The sequence below is a fragment of the Cololabis saira genome, chromosome 14, assembly GCF_033807715.1.
Source record: "Cololabis saira isolate AMF1-May2022 chromosome 14, fColSai1.1, whole genome shotgun sequence".
In the NCBI taxonomy this organism is placed as follows: domain Eukaryota; kingdom Metazoa; phylum Chordata; class Actinopteri; order Beloniformes; family Belonidae; genus Cololabis; species Cololabis saira.
The window spans coordinates 20,783,198-20,804,816 of NC_084600.1; the positions used below are offsets into that span (position 1 = coordinate 20,783,198).

Consider the following 21,619-nt stretch of genomic DNA (forward strand, 5'->3'; position numbering starts at 1 on the left):
TGTTTTTTGCTCTAAGTGTGCACGTGTTGATCAGGATGGGCTGTCTATCTCCTGACACAGGCTGTCTGTCTGGCCATTGCTCTGTGGCTTTGATAATGATGTATGCATGTGAGAGACACAGCGTTGTCTTTGTCCGTGCACTGCTTAAGCTGCTTTGTCCCTGAATGCTCCACGTGCACAGGGACCTTTGTCATCCTTTGAAACAAGCAACTCTCTTGTGTCTGTGTTTCTGTTTGCTGATGATCTGAAAACAAACAATACAGCGTTTTCAGGCAGCATCCAGCTAATGCCGGGCATCAGTAAATACTCATCATTTTTGAGAAGGGTCTGGAAAAGCCTCATGCCAGCAGCCCACATTGATGCCTTTTGAAATGCCAAAGTTAAGCTCTGCTGCATACATGAATGGCTGCAGACAACAATGTACAGTGCCAGGCAGATGTGCTGTTGTCTAAACAGATAACAATATGCGAATGGCATACATTGCTGAATAACACAAGTTTAAATGTGAAACACTCTATTCAATTTGTGTGATTGCATCATGTCAACGAATGCATGGCCCCCATGTGGCTGTATACTTATTCTATTAACCTTCATTTTGAGTCAAATGTTTGTTCAATGCTGATTCTGAGGGCATGTTTATCTTTAAAATACAAGCTGCTAATTAAGAACCTGAAGTCTGACTTGTGTTGCCTCTGGTAACATGTTTGCACTCAAAGGGAATCTTAAAACAGACATATTGTGCAATTTTCTCCAAATGTTAACAGGTTACTGAGTTCTTGATGAAATGTCTATGGCATGTAGCGGACAAAATACTAATTCAAATACAAAATACCTTTCAGCCATTGTCTTTTCAACTTTGTTCATAGGAACATCTTTAAGCCACTCCACCTGCTCTCTCTCCTCTGAACCATCAATAAATTACATATTTTACTCACGAAGGTCCAAAAAAAGGGGCAGAGCTCTGTTATCTCAGAGTTTTGGAACAAGCAATCACTTCAAACAGAAAGCAAATGCTTTAAGTGAAAGCATTAGTTGAATAAAATAAACCATTTGCATATGAGAAAGTGCTCTTTGGGGAATATGGTCATGCTCTGTTTAATATTGTGTTTGTCATTTGTACTTAATCTCAGCAATTTAAGACTTTGACTTAAAAGAGATACTTTCATAAATTGTTAAACTGATGTTTAAGACGGCGATAAAAAAAGAGAAACATTTAGGAGGTCGTCTGTTACAGCGTCTCTGCAGTGAAAACAGAAAACAAAACCTCTCCTTGTGTCCTTTTTTTGCTGCAGGTGCACAAACAACGAAGAAGTCTGGAATCCCTGCTCCTAGAGAAATCCCATCTGCCATCACAAGAGACCGCTTCTCTGCCAGGGATCAACTGAGGACCTCTTCTACTAAGAGAATTGTTTCCAGTGCCAGCACCTCCAGCCTCTCCACCCTGGTGAAGCAGACGCGTAGTTCAGCCAAGTCCCGGGCAGATGCGGACGGCCAGGAAAAGGGGCTTCTGGAGAGTCAAGTGAAAGAGCTGCTGGCTGACGGGAAAGCTAAAGACTTGGAGATCAACAATCTCAAGATGGAGTTGCAGCGCTATAAGGGTAAAGCCTCCGCTGCTGCCTCCTTACCGTCGTCAAACTCTGTCTCACACCAAGACCCTGTAACTGACCATGAACAGGAACAGGTGGCAGAGGCCCTCATGCTAGTTGCGGAGCTTAGGGAGAAAAATGGGAAGTTTCAGAGAGAGTTGGCAGGTCTTAGGGAGGAGAACCAGGCTCTAAAGGAAAAGCTGCTTTGTCTGGAAGCTTCTTCACTCTCTAGTCCGAACACAAGCAGCCCTTTGAAACCTTTAGTGAATGGCCTGCCCTCAGACTCAGCCACCCAACAAGACAGTCTCGCTTCTACTGCCAGCCCGATTAAAACATCAGTTTCCTCCAGCTCTAACGTTTCCAAGGAGTCATCATCCCCTGACTCCTCAGAATTTGAGAAAATCCCATCATGCTCAGAATCGGGGACCAGTGGTTTCAGTGGGGAATCTGTTGCAGCAGGGGCAGTGAACTACACTGAGGGTCAAGGTGTGTCAGTGCAGATCCTAACAGAACAAATTCACAAGATGGAGGAGAGCCATCACAGCACGGCAGAGGAACTTCAGGCAACGCTGCAGGAGCTGGCTGACCAGCAGCAGGTTGTACAAGAACTGACTGCTGAGAACGAGCGTCTGGCGGAGGACAAACGCCTCCTACAGAGTTCACTTCAACAGCAGAGAGAGCGAGTGGAAGTGTTGGCCCAAAAGAATGAAACTTTTGCTCTCAGACTTCAGGAGCAAGCTCAGGTTCAGGCCCAGAGGGAGGAAGAACTGGGTAGCCAAGGGCCTCGACTCGCTGAGGTTGAGCAGAGGTATGCGGAGCTGGTGGACAGCTCTCGATTTGAACGTGAGAAACTGGTGGACATCCAGCAACAGCTGACAGGGAGCCTACGCGCGCTAGAGGAGGAACACCAGGGGGCCCAAGGTCAGGTCTGCTGCCTCAGAGACGAGGTGGACAGGTTGCAGGCCCAGCTGGACAGAGAACAGGAGAATAGAGGTCAAGCATCACAAGATGCAGAAGAGCAAAGGACAATAGCAGATTCTGTCAGGCTGGAAAACAGTAGGCTGAAGGCACAGGTGGACATTGAGAAGCAAAAGGTGGGTGAGCTGAAGGCCATGCAAAGTGCCAGCGACAGCACTGAGTTGCAGAATTTGCTGAAAGCAGCCCACGCCGAGAGGGACAAGCTGGAGGTGAAGCTGACGGAGCTGAGACAGGAGCTCCTTCAGGCCCAAGCTGAGACTGAGCAAGTGCAAGCTAAAGTGGCCAAGGTAAGTTATGTTTTGAAGCGATATTTTGACTGATTATTTCTTCCACATACTTCACAATAGTGAAACCTGGGCTCATGCCTAAAGTGGTGCGATGTGATTCTTTAATGTGGATGTGATCATACGCCACATGAACTCATAAACTGTTCTCATATGTTCCTCCTTATAAGACCTCCGGTGTCACTTTGGTTTTACCGTACAACATCACAAACACCCGAGACTGAGGCATGTTGTTAGTGAGGTGTGTCTCCATCAGCTTAGTGAAGTAATCTCATCTGGGCAGTGACCGAAGTGGCACTAGACGGGCGTTGGACAAGTGTGTGAACCACTGAGTCATGCTTTTCATCCACATACTTTCATGCCACATGGATATGAGAAGGAGGCCACTCCTTAACTTCACTCATAAACATCCTAATATATTGCAGACATGTGGCATAAGTCCGAAAATACCCACAATAACAACATCATTTTCTTTGTTTATCCACTCAGATATCTGCCTTTCAGTAATTTCTCATAACAGCAATCAGTATACTACACTAACCTTAGCTCCGATACTTTGAGCAATTAAGACGTGTAATGTGAAGTAGAGAAAAAGTACAAATTATACAGTAAATGCCACAAACCACTAAAGTTTTTAAGTGTTTCAACAGCCTGTTACTATCACATGGAAAACCCTGCTTCTATGTTTTTACCGATTTCTCTACTAAAATCTTCTCATTCATATACGGGTTTTTATACACAGATGGAAGTCAAATACCAGCAGGTCCAGGAGGTGGCCGAAAAGAGGGAACAGGAACTGAGTAGCCGAGTGACTTCCCTGGAGGAAGCTAGTTTACAGGCGGAGAACCAGGTGAAGGAGCTGAAGGAGACTATCTTTGAGCTGGAGGACCAGGTCGAGCAGCAGAGGGCTGTCAATTGCCACACCAACCAAGCTGTCCTGGACATGGAGAGTATGTACATCACTGGGAAATCAGTACTTGTTCAGTTCTTTACTGCTGTCTGAAGTCTTTACTGGTGCTCTTTAATGAAAGTTAGAAGAAATGAATCTTAAGTTATTTAAAATACTTTGCCTGTCTTTAGGAATGGGTGACAAAATATTAGAAAAATTAGAAAAAAAAACATACCTCTGCACAGTTTTATGTTCCATTTGCACAGGATTAAAACTATCTGGGGACCTGCGGTGGTTTGTAATAATCACACAGGACGTCTGTGATTTTGATCCCATCTGAATGCGCCATGTCTGTGATTTATAAAGTAGAAATTCCACTGCAATTTCACGCTATTTCCACCGTATTCCACCAGACACTGAGGTCGTGAGATAAGTGTAATCCCATCCGATTGCCGCAATCTTTTTTAAAACATTCCTCTCATCACCTTTTCTGCGTCTATCCTGGTGTAATTTTGGCAATTGTGGTACATAGTATGATATTATATTACTTCAGCCTATATCCACCCAGTATAGTGTATTGATCTGACATATTTAGATGATAAATGTACAGAAATTAATCAACATTAAGGCCCCGTTTACACGGAGCAAAAACGGAGGCGTTTTCATGCGTTTTGGCCGTTCGTTTACACGAAAACGCAGCTCAAAGCCCCCAAAAACGATCATTTCTGAAAACTCCGGCCAAAGTGGAGATTTTCAAAAACTCTGTTTTCACGTTTGCGTCTAAACAGAGGAAAACGGAGGAAAACGGAGATTTAAGCTTCAGAACGTCACATTATGCACCAGAAACTCACCAGCGTCATGTGTGCGACCTGTGTTTACAATTAGTTTGGCCACCGTCAATATTTTCTTTTTTAAGATTCACACAGAAACGTTTGAAACAAGAAATCCTGATCAGCAGAAGAACGACAATGAGATAGCGACATGTGTGGCTAAGCCTCACTGACAAAACCTTTAGGGCTTCAACAAAAGCTCCGGATTCACTGAAATCTAACTCTTGAGTGCCTGATCAGATGCTTTTAACTCAATATTCATTGAGATTGTTAAATAAAAAGTATTTGTTAAATAAAATGCAAGGCCTCAACGTCACTTCCAGTGTCAATGTCCGTGAATTACGGCAAAACACAGACTTCACTTATCCAGTGTTATTTTGAGGAACTAAATACAGATGTCGGGGTGTAATTTAAGAATTACTGCAGGTCCAGGGGTAATTTTAGTCAATGCAGTAGTACATTACATTATTGTATATATCCATATTATAGTACATCTGCCCCTAAGGTGCCATCACTGAAGTGGACAGATGTTTATGGCTGGAGACCCTGTATTTTTACCAACTGATTTGGATCAGGGTACATAACTATTGTATTACAGTAATTGTTAGTTATTTGTTGTTGTTTTTTGTTTGTTTGTTTTGTTATTAAGGAATCCTGTTGTAAAAGTTAGCATTTATCTCCACTGTAAAGAAAGCTGAGCATCTCCTGGTGACTACTGTGAGAATCTTGTTTGACTCTTGGTTAGGAGTTCTCATGGGACACATTTGTTGTTACAGATCTTGTCAAAAAGCTGGAGGAGCAAAAGACTGAAGCAGATCGACAAGTAAAAGTTTTAAATAGACAGATGAAGGTAAGAGGTCCTTTTTATATACAGTTCTTTAAAGTTTCTTGCCCTAGTAAGTCTGACATTTGGGTTACAGAGTGCACTGATGCCACAGGCCCCAGTTTTCCTTGTCATCTTTCCAAAATGACCTTTTGCTGTTTCCACTGAGCACTGTTGAGGTCGCATTTTAAAACATGTCCGATAAGCAGCTTTGTGTATGTGAGCAGTCACGGATTATTCTCTGTGGTATTGTTTGACATTTGACTTTTAAACAGACATTATCAACATTCTGTGTTTCTGAATTATCTGGACTTGATCTGGACCTTGATTTTCAGAATGAGTGCAAAGATCTTGGAGCATTTTTCTCTTTCCAATCATTTATATATTTCAGTGGAAGCCGACGTATTAAAAAGAGACTAAAAATAGCTTTTAAATCTTTTTTTCTAAAAAAAAAGGATAAGGATAAGTCAAATCACTTCACCTACGACGTAAAGTGGACCTAGATATTATTCTACTTCAGCTTTAAAGGATTTATTTTTTCCAGAATGCATTGACTGCCCGTAGAGCATGTCAGGGGTTAGGGGTCAATCATGCCTTTTGTGATTAGGACTGGATATACAATACTCAATATTTGCTTGGCTGTTTTGTCGTTGAACTAGTTTTTCAGTGTTGTTAGGTTTGAAGTTCACCAGACTATTGTTTTTGGAGAAGATCCAGTTTAGTTAGATGCTCCTGCCACATATGGCATGACAGTATTTGTGTGCCTGTTTTTCTTGTCCTCTGTTCAATGCTGTTGGGTCTCTCCCAGATTTCTTAGCTATTTTGACAAAGGCCCAGGTTGGGTAAGCACAGGTCTGAAGTGCTTTCTTGATGAGTTTTTCTTCCTTTTCTTTTTTCTCTGTCTTAGTGGGAATAGTCTCAGCCTCGTGGTGTTGATTTCCGAGTTACAGACGGTTTATGTTCCTGTGGGTGGCGTGAAAAAAAATATTGGTCCGTGTGTGTGGGTTTCCAGCGCAGAAGTGTTGAGACCTCCATCCACCTCCGTGTGCATAGCACAGTCCAAAAAAGGATTTTTCTTGATTTTTACATCCTCCGTAGTCAAAATGTTATTCACTGAATTGATATGTTTGGTGAAAGCCTCTGTTTCTTGAATGGATGGATCAGTGATCTACATGTGACATTGTGTTGGAAAGAAGCATTAGCCTGGTATGGTAACATGGTATAATATGTACATTTTATGAGGGTTGAACTGTGATAGAGCAATGATTCTTTTGCTATGTGTTTGTTTAAAGTAAATGTTTACCTAATGTCTCCAGTGAAGCTATGGAAAAATCATATATAATTTGATAGGATTTACTTCATCTACTTTCCACGCTTCATTTTAGGACTGATTACTGGATACACCCAACTAAACCATGGGTGTTTTTATTATTCCTTTTTTTTCTTTCACATTGAATGAACCTGTATGACTCTATGTATGTATCCACCTCTCTCAATCCATGTGTTTATGTATTTAGGATGACAAGGAGGAATGGCGTCGGTTTCAGGCAGACCTCCAGACAGCAGTGGTGGTTGCCAACGATATCAAAGTGGAAGCTCAGCAGGAGCTGCGTACACTCAGGAGGCAGCTACAGGAGGAGCAGGGCCGCAGTGCAAAGCTATCTGCAGACCTTGAGGCCTTACAGGGAGTCAGGTATTGTTGCCACCATGATCCACATTTTTAGTATGTTACACCCACCCACCTCCTCCACCTCCCTTTGTTAAGCATCAGGCTGCAGTTCCTTTCGCTCTGAACAGCTGAGGATATGAGGTACCTGCCAGAGTCTTGCCATATCTCCTCCAAGTGCTGTTTTAAAGCCATAATATGGCCCCAACAATAAAGCCTGTGTTAAGCCTTGCTTAATAGATGGCCAAATTTCCTATCTGGCATTGGATGATGGCACTTTGTGTAAATATTATTCAGCTGATATTTTGGTATCTCCAACAATTAAATCCTCTGAGTTTGAGAGTTCAGGGTCCTGGGATTTGGCAGACTCTGTTGGTCAATGAAAGCAGTTTCCTGCAATATTTTCCTCTATGTATTCTACTCCTTTAAGCTGCTGCCCCCTCCTTTTCCTTCTTCGGCAGGTACCATCAGCCTACAGTAATAATCAAATGTCAATCAAGTGGATTTGACACATTAGCAGAGATGAAAGCAGACTTCCTGGCAGATCTGCTTTAATTACAGATTCTGCTTCAATCCAAATATGTTAGAAAAAGTATTCCACACCAATATGTCATGCTGTTGAAGGTTTTATGTACTACAGTGTTGGACCGTTTGCCATGCAATATTATGATTGGCATGTTTATTGAGCATTTCATTGATTTGTGTGTAAGTATATAAGTGTGTTAAATATGCAAATGCCATAGTGTTTTGATGGTTTTGTCTAATTTCATTATCATGCCAGGTCAAATACTTTTGTGGCAAAGGTTGATAAGATTTGCTACATAAAAAACTTTATCTTTTGGGGCTAACCATGATATATCCTTTAACCAAGCAGATTTCTAAATAATTTAGACTTCTGTCAACGCACAAACATTGTGTGTGAGCAGTTTGAGAATCTAAAAAGCATGAATATTTGGTTTAAAACCAAGTTTCTTTTGTTCAGATGACCCGCAATATTTAGTTACAGTAGTGGTCTTAGACCATGTCTAAATCGCCAAACTTTCCCCAAGATTAGCTGTTATGCTGCGTCCGCTCCCTACCTCCATCAGCTCCCTGTGATGACTCTGTCAAAGATGTCCCTCTGACAAGCCCTCCCTATGTAAAGTCCAGGTGAGTCTCCAGCCAGCCTGCTCTCCCTACCCTGTGTGCTGCTGCTGCTCACCCACCTTCCTGTCTGTGTTTGGCTTTATGTTGCTTCAGCCTGTCTGACTCTGTCTGTGTTTCATATCCTGGCTGATTGCACCTTTAGGACTATATTATACCTTTTTGATTTGCTTTTTCTGGCTCTTAAAATCTGTAGTCCAAATATATGTATCTGGTGCCACCTGCTGTTCATTGGATGAATAATCCTCCTGCTTTTTAATTAAAAAGGAGGAAGGGCTGCACGAGCATGACTGGATTGAACTCATGCTTTGTCTCATATACAGATACATTTCCTCAGGGTCTTCATCACAGGGTGATTTGACATAACAGTATGAGTGACTGTATTAATCCTATGAGGTATGCATGGAGCAGAGTTTTAATGATGCCCAAAGGTTTGGCTTCCAGAATAACATTGTTAAGTAGAAATCCAAGCTCATTTATTTAAAATCTGTTTCATGTCGTTGTATCCTGTAATTTAACTTTTCTATACTTTTTCTTTTCAGAATAAGCACCGGAGCCACCTTTGATTCCAAGACGGCAGTCGAAGGGCACTAGAGAAATACCCTCACCTCAGCATCATGACAAGACAGTGTTATTGTTGCACTTAGTATGTAACTCAAAATGCAATGTGGAAAACCAGTTTCATTGTGAATCACTGTGCAGTGTGTCTGCATCATACAAAGAAAGTCTCAAGACATGGTTTTAATTTTTCGACATGTCTTAACATTTTGGAGTATTTTGAATAAGAATACTGTATTTTTATTTTTCAGTGAATGTACTCTGTGTTTATTCTGTAATTATCTTGTATTGTTTGAATACTACATGTTTGAAACCTCTTTTTATAATGTGCTTCGTGCCTTTCACCAAATAGAAAAAACAGGACATTTTCCCAGGAATACCATGAGATAAAACGGCAGGAAATATGAAAAATTACTGGTGATTTTTTTACCAGTAGCAAAGCCGAGGGTTCCTGATACTCTGCTCTAATAATGATGAACTTGTACAATTAGAAAATCCAAAATCCACACAGTAGAATCGGAAGTCTGGTTTGTTCTTTAATGTTTCTGTATGAAGGAAATTACTGCCACTTTGACCTCTGTTTGTTTATCTTAAAACTTGATATTTACACACAGACTCTGCTTTATTTTAAGAACTTTGGTCCTCGGGCTGCAATTGTAGTTGCAGTTGAATTTTTAGCCAGCAGATGGCGCCATGAAACACACAATTAACTGTACAATGTTTAACAAGCATACATATGGACTCTGTTTCTTTTTGTCTGTTTTTTATGTTCTAGGTGTTTATGATTTTCAGGTATTTTATGTATTATACTGCCAATATTAAAGGTTAGAAAAAAAATGAGAACATACCTCAGGACTCTCCTAAAAAACAAACAAACATTTCTATTGTCCATTTTAAGTCATAGTTTAAAAAGACTATATCACTGTTATATTGAAATATATATTTTTTCTGAAAGAACGACTGTCAAATTGAGGGATTTTTTTTTCTTGCGTAAATATAATTCTACCATTTAGCTGAATAACCAAACAAACGTTCTATCTTAACCCGAGGGGGTAATTCAAAGTCCTGATAATTGTTCCATGTGCGTGTATCATACTGTTAACAGGTTAATTTATTTATTCAGTATCAATTTTTGTATCACACTCAAATTCTGTGTCATCATGTATCACACAGTGGATTACTTTCATGTTTTAACTTGATCCATACAGAATACTGCATAGTGTAGTAGGACAGAGATGTATGGTTGTATAATATGAGGTTCTACTTATAATCAGATTTAAAGCCATATTACTCACCCAGAAAATAAGGTGCAGATGCTCAAACTTTTAACATTTGGATGCATTAAAAAGTATTATATAGAAAAAGATGACAAAGCACCGTGAGAAGTCATTTTATTTGGTGGAAAAAACAAAAAATCTGTTAATTTATTGTGTCAAGAAAGACTTGATGAGTTTTATGCCTGTGAATGATTACACAAGTCTTTGAGTGCTGTTCATTGGATTAATGAATAAATGAAACTTCACCAGTTCTCTCTCAGTCTATGTATTCTTTTCTCCAGAGGTGAATCGAGGAATTCTTTATCACGGCGTCTTCTTCATTACTGATTACGAGGCACTCACTCTGTAGCTTCGAATCCAATATTCACAGTGGACAGTGAGTTAAAAGTGTCGTCATGATCTGATTGCTAAGATTTTGTTTCTAAATTTAGGTCCAGCTCCAGCTGGTTATCAGCTATTGGGATTTCTCTACTTCAAACTTATATCACCTGATGCTGTCCATAAACTGAGCAAAGTCCAAGTTTTAAAATACGTTCTAATTGATCAGCAGCTCATCCCACAAGATAAGTACTAAAGGAAGGCCTTTGACAGTCTGATCACTGGGTCACGTTATCTTGACAGACCTTCCCATCAGTTCCATGTTTTGTGTGTGTCTATACAGCAACCCTGTTCATTGTGTCTGCCAGGTCCCTGGGTGATGAGGCGCGAGTGTCCGACTCCGATAACAACAGTCACTGGTGTGGCATTTCCATGATCCCCACCACACCCACCGACCCCAGCGGAGAAGCCAACTCAGAGCCTGGAGCTACTGTGAAATCCCTCATTAAGTCCTTTGACACTGTTGGACAAAGTGAGCACCGAGCACCTGAACACACACTGACGGGCATCTCCCTCACATCAGTCTAACTGCAGAGCAGCTGATAAGGTGGTGGGAACTCTGGCAGGAATAACCTTTCTGCATTTGCTGTTGTGCAAGACTGTCTGGTCTGAGCTGACCCAAGACAGTTTTCAAGTTTTCTGATGTCTTTCAGTAAAAAAGATTGAGGAAGTTGGATAGATCTGCCACTGATGTGTCGTTTTGTGCTTTATGTTCTGCAGCTATAGAGACAGTTGTTCTCATCACTTATACTCAGCAAATTTGGCATAAACAAAAACACATGCTGCACGCTCTGTCTATTTTGGTCACAGCACAATATTAAGTTTTAGAGACCTTTTGCGACTTCATCAATGAGCAGTTGCTGTTTTTCATCAGATTTGCTGTTTACAGAAGTGCTGACAGCATCAACACTAGAAAACTAGAGCGTTTCCTGAGCTAAATATATATTTTAAAAACTATCATTCAAGTTTTGAATATCAACCAGACTTTTTTTTTTTTTTAAATGGTCTAAAGATTTAGTCAGAAGTGAAGGTGATTAATGAATTAAGGAAGTGGCCTTTGTTGAAAATGTATACTATCAGGTATTCTGTTTCGGAAGTTTATAACTTCATCCTCTACGCTGGGTACCACTGTCAGTCTATCCTGTTTTATATGTTATCCTTTTTTGGTTTAGATAAATGGCTTTCTTTGTTTTGTGTATAAAAACAGCATCTTCACAGATGCAATTAATGCTGTCTTTACACTGGAGCCACAGAATGCATGTGGTAATGTTTTAATCATGTAAAAGCCTCATTTTAATTAATTGGTACCCATGAACTTGATGCTGGATCTTGCAGATGGACCGGGCCACACAGTTCAAATGCACTCCTCACCCAGAAGCCCACTGAGTGGGATCCCTGTACGCACTGCACCAGCTGCTGCAGTCTCTCCTATCCAGGTACCAAGTTTCCCCTGAAGAATGAGTGGCTGAATTTGTGTAAGTGAAGTTGTTTCAGACTGTGATGAGATGCCACTTCTGTTTTGTTTTCTTTTAGAGGCAATCGTACATAAAGCCTTTGTCAAAGACACTGGAAAAGAGAATCAGTCGTGGAGAGTTCTCTCATCCCCATGGTAATGCTCTCTGGTTGTATGTCAACAGTAATAGTTTATAATTAGCTGTTTCTTACAGGGTCTGAGGTTTCCTGTTTTAGGAATCTGTATTGCCTCAGAAGGGTCATTTTCTGTACAGCCAACAGAGAAAAACACAACAACAGCTTAAAACCACACATCACAATGATTTGTTAAAAATGCCAATGGCAACAGGGAATAATGATTGTTTACAGAAGTAAAAAAAAAAAAAAGCTTATGTGACTTTAAACTACTGGATTTTTAATAAGGATAAAATCTTAGTGACTATCCTTGGACAAAATTGTGCCTTTGACATGAATGTGGGTGACCTTCAGCCTCAAACCATATGTATTATAATAATAAATTACAGAAAGAGATAAACTGATATTTAACCAAGGCTTCATATATATTCATTGATTACTTTGGAGCAGTGAGACACATAATCTTTAATGCTTCCATATTTTGCCTCCCACAAACATGGAAACATTAGTGTGTTGTCTCCCACTGAACTCCATCCCTTGACCTGCCTCCTGCAAGTTTTAAGATTTAGTTTAGATGGACTGTATCTGTATAGCATTTCTACTCATGTCAACCTTTTAGTTTAGTTTATGTAGTTTAGTGTATTTTGTTTTGGTCATTTACATATATATATATATATATATATATATATATATATATATATATATATATATATATATATATATATATGTACACATATATATGTACACATTTCCTTTTTTTTTTTTTCCTTCCTTTACCTCTAACGCTTTTCACTACAATTCGCCTATTCATGGAGCACTTTGAGGTTGGCAGATAACTGCTCTTCTCTCTGAGCCACAGCAACTCCAGGTTTGATTGTTTATCTGTCAGGCTCCTTTACAGATCAGATGGATCTGTTACATCAATGCTTCATTCTTTTAAATTAAAGGCTACATGCCTTTCAAACGTGATAGTTTACAAAAAAAAAGAATGAAGGACTCAGTGTTTATTTGCCAAGAATTTTCTTTATTTTAGCCCAGAAAGATTTATTTTAACTATAAAAATTATGATATCATATTATTAATACTTTTGGAACATTTGATATCTCCGTTTCCTTTACATAGTTTTAAAGTTTTCAGTTTTCTGCAAATTTACTATTACTGGCATCTATTATTCACTATTTTGACAAAGAACATGTTGGTCATTGTTAGTTGTCTTAAATGGGTTTTACATACAAACATGACTTGACCCGAACTCGTCGTTTATCCTTTAGCTATATCTGCTTCATCCTGCTGAGGGTCATAGTTACTCAGCTGCGTTCAGCAAGACACAGTTACAGCCTGCACGTATCGTCAGTCTGTCACGGACACAGAGGTAGAGAGGCAATCACACTAAACCTATTACCATGGTGTAATGAGCAATTTAACCCTGCGATGCTCTGAGGGAAGAAACTGGACACCTGGAGAAAACACAGGTAGGTACAGGAACACAAACGTCACGCAGACAGGCGCCAGCCGGGCAAGAGATTCCTATCCAGTAAAGTACCAGTATAGAACCATGAACTATCATGTCTCCTGCTCGGTTCACATGTAAATTATATCTGTATTTTATTGCCTGTCATAAATGAATAAATGATGGTTTGAAGGTCAAGCAGCTACTACTATAAATTATGATTGTCATCAAAGTTGAACCAGTTGCAGGCATCGTATGAAAACCACAGGTTTCTATTGATTCTGGGGTTTTTTTTATTTGTTTTGTTTAGCTTTTGTTCCTCTTAATAAACAAATATTGTAAAAGTGATCCCCAACTCTTAAAATGCTCTCAAACCACCCATTTGGGACTTGTTTGAAAGAAACTGTTTCCTGAGTGGAAGCAAACATATCCAGGATACGCTCTGTCTTCTGACTCTTTTGTCTCCTTCTCTCTTGTCTATTTCCGTCTCTTGCATCCTCCGATTCCACAGATGCTTTGTCGAACTTCGGGGAGGACTTGAAGCCTAACAGTCTCATGAGGAAGAGCCCCTCTCTTGAGTCTGTAATCAAAACCCCGGTTTCCCTCAGCAGCCGTACTGGATCATTCAGCTACAATCGAAGCAACAGCAAACTTAGGTGAGCTGCCCTAAACTCAGCTGTCTTATATTTCTCTGTGAGATAGTTTAGTTTAGTTTATTGTTTTGCACAGTTTTAAAGGTATACAAGAAAATATCAAAGATAAATACTATACAGTGCAGGAAGAAGCAAAAAACCCAATGGGCTTATTTGAAGCCTCCACCGAAGTTATTAAAAGATAAAGAACACAAGATTAACATACAAAAAGTATAACTACACAAAAGTGATGGCAAACTAATAATGCAATATATAGATAATGATAAACAATAAAGACAAAAAATAAGTGTGTGTGAGTGTGCATGGGATATTGTTTTTACAACTTGTATTGACTCCTGAGCAAATATGACTAATGGTAGAAATGATCATGTCCCTATAAGTGAAACACAAAAAAAAAAAAAACATGGATACATGTACAACAATACATTGGGAAAACAGTTACAAAACAGCAGTCAAGTGGTCCTTCAAACGTCTTTTATAACATTTCAAAGAGGAAGAGCCCTTTCCCAGGTGGGAAAAATCATTCCACAATTTAGTGCCCCTAAATCTCATCGGAAATTGACCTCTGCAAGTGAGAAATTTAGGAGGATGAAGATCTGAGGATTGTCGAGTTGAATAAGAATGAACCTTTGAATATGATTTAAAGTAAGTCTTGAACTGTCCAGGAATATTCCCTTCACTTGAATTTCACTTATAAATAAAAACGCATAACTGAAAAATATTGATATCATAAATAGTACGAATCTGGAGTTTCTGAAATAAAGGAGTAGATGAAGCGTGTGACTCTGATCGAGTTGCAATCCTAACAAAACATTTCTGTAGGACCAGAATTTTGTGAAGAGTTGTAGGAAAAGTATTTGCCCAAACTATATTACAATATGAGAGATAAGGATAAATTAAACTATAATAAAGTGTAAGGAGACAACTCGTTGTGACAAGATAACTAACATGCCTTATAATGCCAATGGATTCATTGATTTTTCTTTTTTGGTAACCCAGTCAATTTGTTCTCTCCAACTCAAACTCTCAATAATAATACCCAGGAATCTTGTAGTTGACACCTGAGGCATATTAACAGACTCAATAGTAATTTTGTATGAATCCTTGTGTAAAAATTAGGAAATTAGATTTCTTTATATTCAAGGATAGTTTATTTAATCTGAACCACATACTGTAGCATAGGCAGTTAAGCCAGCATTGGCATCCTTAATCAGTGAGCTGAAATTTGAATGAGAGAGCACTAGGGTTGTGTCATCTGCAAACATTATTGGAAAAAGGAAATTTGAAACATTAGACAAATCATTAATATAAATAAGAAATAATAATGGTCCAAGGATGGAACCCTGCAGAACTCCATAAAGTAATCTGGCCTTATTGGAATAACAACCATTAACACAAACAAATTGCTTTCTATTTGAGACATAATTTTTTAACCATTTGTATGTAGTATCGTGAAAACCATATTTATGCAACTTTTCCATTAAAATCTGATGGTTAACATTATCAAACGCCTTTGAAGATAAGCCCACTGAACTGTGCAGGTGAATTCAGAGCAGTTAAATGATCAGATACTGGAAAGCAAAATGATTTTAATTTTGAGGAGTGAACATATTTTCCCTTTGTTGTTTACATACATCCCCAGAGTTTAAAGTATCAGAACAATGCTTTAAATTGTATTAAACAAATATCTGAGTCTCTTGGAGCTGCATAAGTTGCATTGCCAACACTATTGATCTGAGACTAGCTGCTTTCATAAAGCAAATAGTGTCCGCTTATCAGAAAGGGAAGGAGGACAGATGTTAAACTGACGTGTTTCTCTCCTCTGACTTTTGGCACTACTCCCTGTCATGTTGAAATATAGGCCACTCTATCTGTGTGTACTAACAATATTCTAACTGTAGCACTCGACTGCAGCAGCAGCAGGTTACATTTGAGGCTGTTTTTTTTTATCTGTTGTCACAGTGCAACAGTAAAGTTGGTTAAACAAACCAGTCCCTGTACTTGGACGGCACAAAGAGCAACGCCCTCACTTTTACCCAACAGAGAGCTGACACCGACAATTACTCGCTGCAGAAACTCAAAAACCCGTCTGTCCAGCTGTACTTCATCTTCCTCTGATGTCATCATATTATCCATCCTCCTGCCCTTCACCATCTGTATTTACAGTATTGTTAGAGCCATAAACAATGGTGCAACTGATGGAAATGTGTGCGGGCACATTGCAGATTTTCTTAGCAATGGGCTCAAAGAGATCAGCAGCATTCTCTTTCCATGTTTGGTAATTTTAGGTTTTATGGTATGGCGCTAATGCTCTTCCCCTTAGGAATATAATCACTGGATGGGATCTCACGGCTTCTGGGACAAAAACGCCTCAAACTGAGAAATAATGAACTGAACAGCAGAGCAGCAGTGACGTGTTGGACGTCTAGGGTGCTCAGAGCAACGAGCGTGTCTCATGGTCTTCCCATGGACTCAGCTTCAGCTCTCACCCCAGGGAGCGTACTCTATGAATAATACTGCAGATGGACATCTAAATATATATATATATATATATATATATATATAAATATCTCTAATTTGTCATTTCTTTCCATTTTACAGCAGTGTAGTGGTTTATTATTATTTGTAACATTTTGACACCATGAAAGTGAAAGGATGCCAACAAATAAAAGTCCCGCATTTATAGCTGGAATGGACACTGTATAGAGTTGGCTTCACTCCAGAGTAATCATGAGCCAACGCTGACGTCCAAAACAAATAAACTCAACTACAAAGTATCTTCAGTCTTGCAATGATAACGGAGGATAAGATAATACACAAGATGGGCCTCCCCAGTAATGAAAAGTTTGGAATTCAATGTGGTGCTTTCAGCAAAGGAATAAGTATGAAATTAGAAGAGCAATATTGGTACACACTCTGCAGGCCATTCTACTGTGTCAGACCTCAGCCCCTAAGCGTATGTCTGCAGCTGCTGAGGCATGAGGAGATGCAATGTAAAGTTCAAAGCTATAAAATTGATATAAACAGTTTTTTATGTGCATCATTCAGCCACAATTCCCCCCATACCACTGCATATTTCCTGGTATACAGGACTTTTCGAAAAAACCTTTTAAATACAATTATATGTATATTTTCAAAGCCAAAGAAAGTAATCTGGAGAGATCTCTGGAACGAGTCAGGACATTTTGCAGCAGCGCACCAGAGGAATTGCAAAGTCTTTCTCTTCTGTCAAGATGCCTTAATCAGCACAGTCTTCGACTAGCTTTGAAATAACTATCCCGGTATTTATAAAACTTGCTTCATATCGATGTGCACTAGAGTTTGTGTGTGGAGCTGGTAGAAGTTTTGCAGCAGGGTGATTCATTGCACGGGATGAGAAACTGCAAATGTCCTCTGTCTCTCTTTATCTGACTGTGGCTCATGCTTCCCTGGTGACAGTGTGGAAAGAAAGGACCCCTTGGCTGCACTGGCGCGGGAGTATGGAGGATCTAAGAGGAACGCTCTACTGAAGTGGTGCCAGAAGAAAACAGAAGGCTATCCGGTAGGGATCACAGGCCAGAGACCTCTCTCAAACACAAGACGTGCTCGATATGCTTTCACACCCTTCCCTACGACACCACTGCGTCTGACGGGGTGGTTTTCAAACCCTCTCTCTTCACATTTTCTTTTAAAAGTAAGATGACAGCGCCTGCTCCCTCCTTTATATCGCACAAACCAAATATTGATTGGCCTGCCCTCAAGTTCCGTAGCTATTTCTATTTTTTTCTTCTTCTTCTTTTTTTTTGCCATCACTGAGGTCTTGAACTGTAATGGCATATTACAGTGACTGCAGACACACCATTAACTAAACTATCATGTCACTGTGGCTCAGCAGTAATGGAAACAATGGAACAAAGCAGCTGCCTCAGATTCATGCATGTGTATTTATTTAGGCCTCCTGGTTTATATCCACGTACATTTGTGTACGTATTGTTATTGTGTTGTGTTCCCAGCTGTGTTTTCTTGGTTAGTGGAACCAAATGTTGACAATTACCGTGCTCAGTTTCTTCCATAATGACCAGTTTAAGGAGCCCAATAAGCCCAGCGGGATTACAGATTTTCCTGTGTAATCATCATGTTTGCACGGCAGCTAGCTAATGCTGCTGAAACTTTTACATGCACACAGAAGGGATGGCAGTCTGCAGGCTCTTGTTCAAGTGGAAGGGGAGTCATTTCAGCCTGATGGGCGTACTTTCAGAGGATTAAATGTTGTCAAAAATATCTTTTCAGTCTTGTTTTAGCATGTTGCAAGTATGAAAAAGTACAGGTGATGCCCATTGTTATAAATAGACCAAGCTTTCTCAGTGATAAATAGAATTATTGAATTAGCTGCTTAATCGATAGTTCCTATTTCTAAAGCACAGTGGCTCTCAGTGAACTTTGAGTCACCTTCCCTTCCTATGAGGCTGAGTGCTCAATGGTCACACAGTGTATGTGTTGGTGAGGCACACACAACCAGCAGATCTTCTGTGGTGAAAACATGACACCAGATGAGATAAAACTGATGACCAATCTCATAAGAGGATTGCTCTGACATGGATCTTTTAGCCCCCGGAGCGTCTTTTAAAGCTGCCTGCTTATAATGGAATATCACTGGTTTTAATACTCTTCAAGGCAGCAGCTTGATGCTCATTAATAAACATTTTATTCAAGAATGTTTCAATGTATTGTCCTGTAGAGGAAACTAACGAATCTTTGAAAACTGTGATCAAAGGTTAAACCCAATACGATCAACCTGATGTTGACCCCTTCACCCCGTCCTGCTTTTACAGAGCTGCTGGCGACCACATATAGGTATTTTTTCAACACAAGTACTGTAATTGCTGTTTTAATTTAGTATCTAATATTGTAAATGTGTAAAGAAAAGATATATATTGAGGAGTAAAGAGAAAACTATTCTGATTTATTCTAAATTACTGTCTACATAAGTTTAGATTGCCTTTCATGAAAGAGGAAACACATCTGTTAGTTCTTTTTAGTATAGCTGGATCCAGCAACATGTAACCTTTTCTAGACCCTCATTCCTGATATTTAGAAGCTGAGATCCCCTCTCACAATGAGCTTAGCAACACACAAACTGTGATTATTTGCAAATATCCGGAATGCAGTAAGACGATTTGGCTACGAGGGGTGTTTCAGTCTGGAGCATAATCGGTTTCTTTCTGGAGTAACTGTTGGTGATTTGGTATATGATCTTTTGTGGTTGTCCATTTCCTCCATGTGCACCACCTGGCCTCCAATTAGAGCTTTTAAGACTTTTTTTAAGCAGCCAACTATATGCCATGTTACATAATGTTAGGTGCACAAGTATTTTGGACAGTGACTTTTTACGATTTTACCTTTTGTACATTACCACAATAGATTTTAAATAAAACAATCAAGATGTGATCACAAAAATACTGTTTCACAAAATATTGCATTTAACATTTAGAAATTACAGCCATTTTAAATGGTGTCTCTAGTGGCCTTTATTCAAAGTGTAGACAGGAAGGGGTAGAGAGAGAATGGGCATGACATGCAGCAAGCGGCCGCAGGCCAGGACTCAAACCTGCGACCGCTGCAGGAGGACTGCAGCTTCAGTATCTCTAACCCCTGTGCCACCCAGCTGCCTGGAAAATACAACCATTTTAGAAACATACCTCAATTTCTAAGGGGCAATATAATATTTGGACAATTGAAATAAAATAAATTAAATGGTTGGATAAAGTCAATTTTCTCATGAATATATATATTGTGTATTAAGTTGGTACTTGTCAGCTGTTTGACTGGAGCTACCAACATGAAGTCCAGGTAAACCTCAATGAATGAAGGAGGACATTAAAAAGCTGAAAAATAACATAAATCTATAAGTGAGCAAAAACCTTGGATGTGGCCATATCAACAGTTTGGTGCATTATTAAAAAGAAAAAATCCCTGGGGAACTCAACAACATTAAAAGGCCTGGAAGACCACAGAACACAGCTAGAATAACTGAGTCAATCCTCAGTGAAGATTAAAGTGATCACAAGATCAGCAGGAGTCAAGACTACTCTGGACACGCAGACGTGTATAAATATGTGGGGGATTAGTTTCCGAACTTTTTTGCGGAAACAGTCAGGCAACATTTCCAAGAAATGCTTGCATTTGCCTCCTGAATCTCTCCCTTCTGAAGAATTCCTCTACCTTCCGGTGGGCTTTTATGTTTTGAGAGATATATGGATATGTACTGTGTGTGTATGAGAAAGACAGCGTTTGTGCATCACTTACAGTAAATGGATTCTAGTTCAGTTCACAGACCACAAGTTCCTACTTAAAACTCATGGCAGGCTGTGAGAAAAGGTTGCCGTCCAGGGATATCTTGAGCTTTGTGTGGCTGCTGGAAGTTTAGATTCTCGCAGTGCTATAGGCTTCTGTCCATGTGGAAGCAACTAATGACATGTGTAATGTCCACGGAGACTGATGGATATGTCACACAGTCTGTAGCTCCAGGATAGCGTGGCTCGGGGGCCACAGTGATCATCAGGAAACCACATGCAGCTCTCTCCCTTTGTCTTTCTGTCTCTCTGTCAACCTTGTCTTCAGCTCTTTTTAAGGATAGCGAGGTTTAGTTCTATCATTACATCTTCCTGCACTTTCCGTCTCCTCTCAATTGCAAGATAAGGTTGGATATGTAAATACTAAATACTAATTTACTTTTTGACATAGAGTCAGTTATGATTTCTTCTTGGCTTCTTCAGCCTGCATAATTAACGGTCAGTTTGCAGAAGCAGCATTAACCATCGCTGTTCACTTACCATCCTCTTTCTGTTTCTTAACGAGTTCTTATATCAGACTTATCTGCCATCTCAGAGCCAGAAAAGCTGTTGAGACAAAGCCTGTGGGAGGGTCAGCACCGTGCCAGTTGATATTACAATCCTTTTGTTGGCAAATCTTGTGGTCAAACAGAAACCTAATTACAGCGCGAGAGCACCTGGGCACCATTGTAATCAATCTGGGAGATGATTTGATGTTTTACAGCAGCCAAGGGCACCGTTAATCTGTGTAAATGTAGCTGGAAATGAAGTCTGATGTCATTTGTCTCTTTTCTGTAATCAATAACAGGGACTTCTAATCATCACGAGGAGGATAGTCCTGTTAGAAATATAATGTGCTACAGCAAATACAATCTCATAATTATTCTTACATGTTAGGTAACACGGTTTCGCAAATTTATGCTTCTTTAGTCATTTATAACAGAGGGAAAAAAATCGGTCACCATGATTTGTGTCTCTTGAGTCATGCACACATCTATTGACAAATACATATGTTGTACATATGGGTGGGTCTTTTGAACATATGGAGGTCTCTACTTATACTCTTAGGGCTGATAGTTTGAGAAAATTACCAGGACAAGAGGATTTGGAAAACAAGAATAATGGGTGCACCATCTCCGTGAAGAGGAGCACTTAAACACCTGTACCTGTCTAGCAGCAGCTGCCATCCCCCAGTAACACAGTGGC

General features: G+C 39.7%; 1 protein-coding gene across 3 annotated transcripts in view; it reads left to right on the forward strand.

The window, feature by feature from the left end:
- specc1 (sperm antigen with calponin homology and coiled-coil domains 1) overlaps positions 1 to 21,619 on the forward strand; it is an 83,571-nt gene that overhangs the window by 38,890 nt on the left and 23,062 nt on the right. For all 3 annotated transcript variants that reach the window (XM_061740086.1, XM_061740087.1, XM_061740089.1), the window contains 9 exons: positions 1,293 to 2,851; positions 3,591 to 3,798; positions 5,344 to 5,417; positions 6,908 to 7,083; positions 10,721 to 10,884; positions 11,748 to 11,848; positions 11,946 to 12,021; positions 13,961 to 14,105; positions 17,541 to 17,643. In XM_061740086.1, coding sequence (XP_061596070.1) covers positions 1,293 to 2,851; positions 3,591 to 3,798; positions 5,344 to 5,417; positions 6,908 to 7,083; positions 10,721 to 10,884; positions 11,748 to 11,848; positions 11,946 to 12,021; positions 13,961 to 14,105; positions 17,541 to 17,643 — 2,606 coding nt within the window. The remainder of the gene's footprint in view (positions 1 to 1,292; positions 2,852 to 3,590; positions 3,799 to 5,343; positions 5,418 to 6,907; positions 7,084 to 10,720; positions 10,885 to 11,747; positions 11,849 to 11,945; positions 12,022 to 13,960; positions 14,106 to 17,540; positions 17,644 to 21,619) is intronic.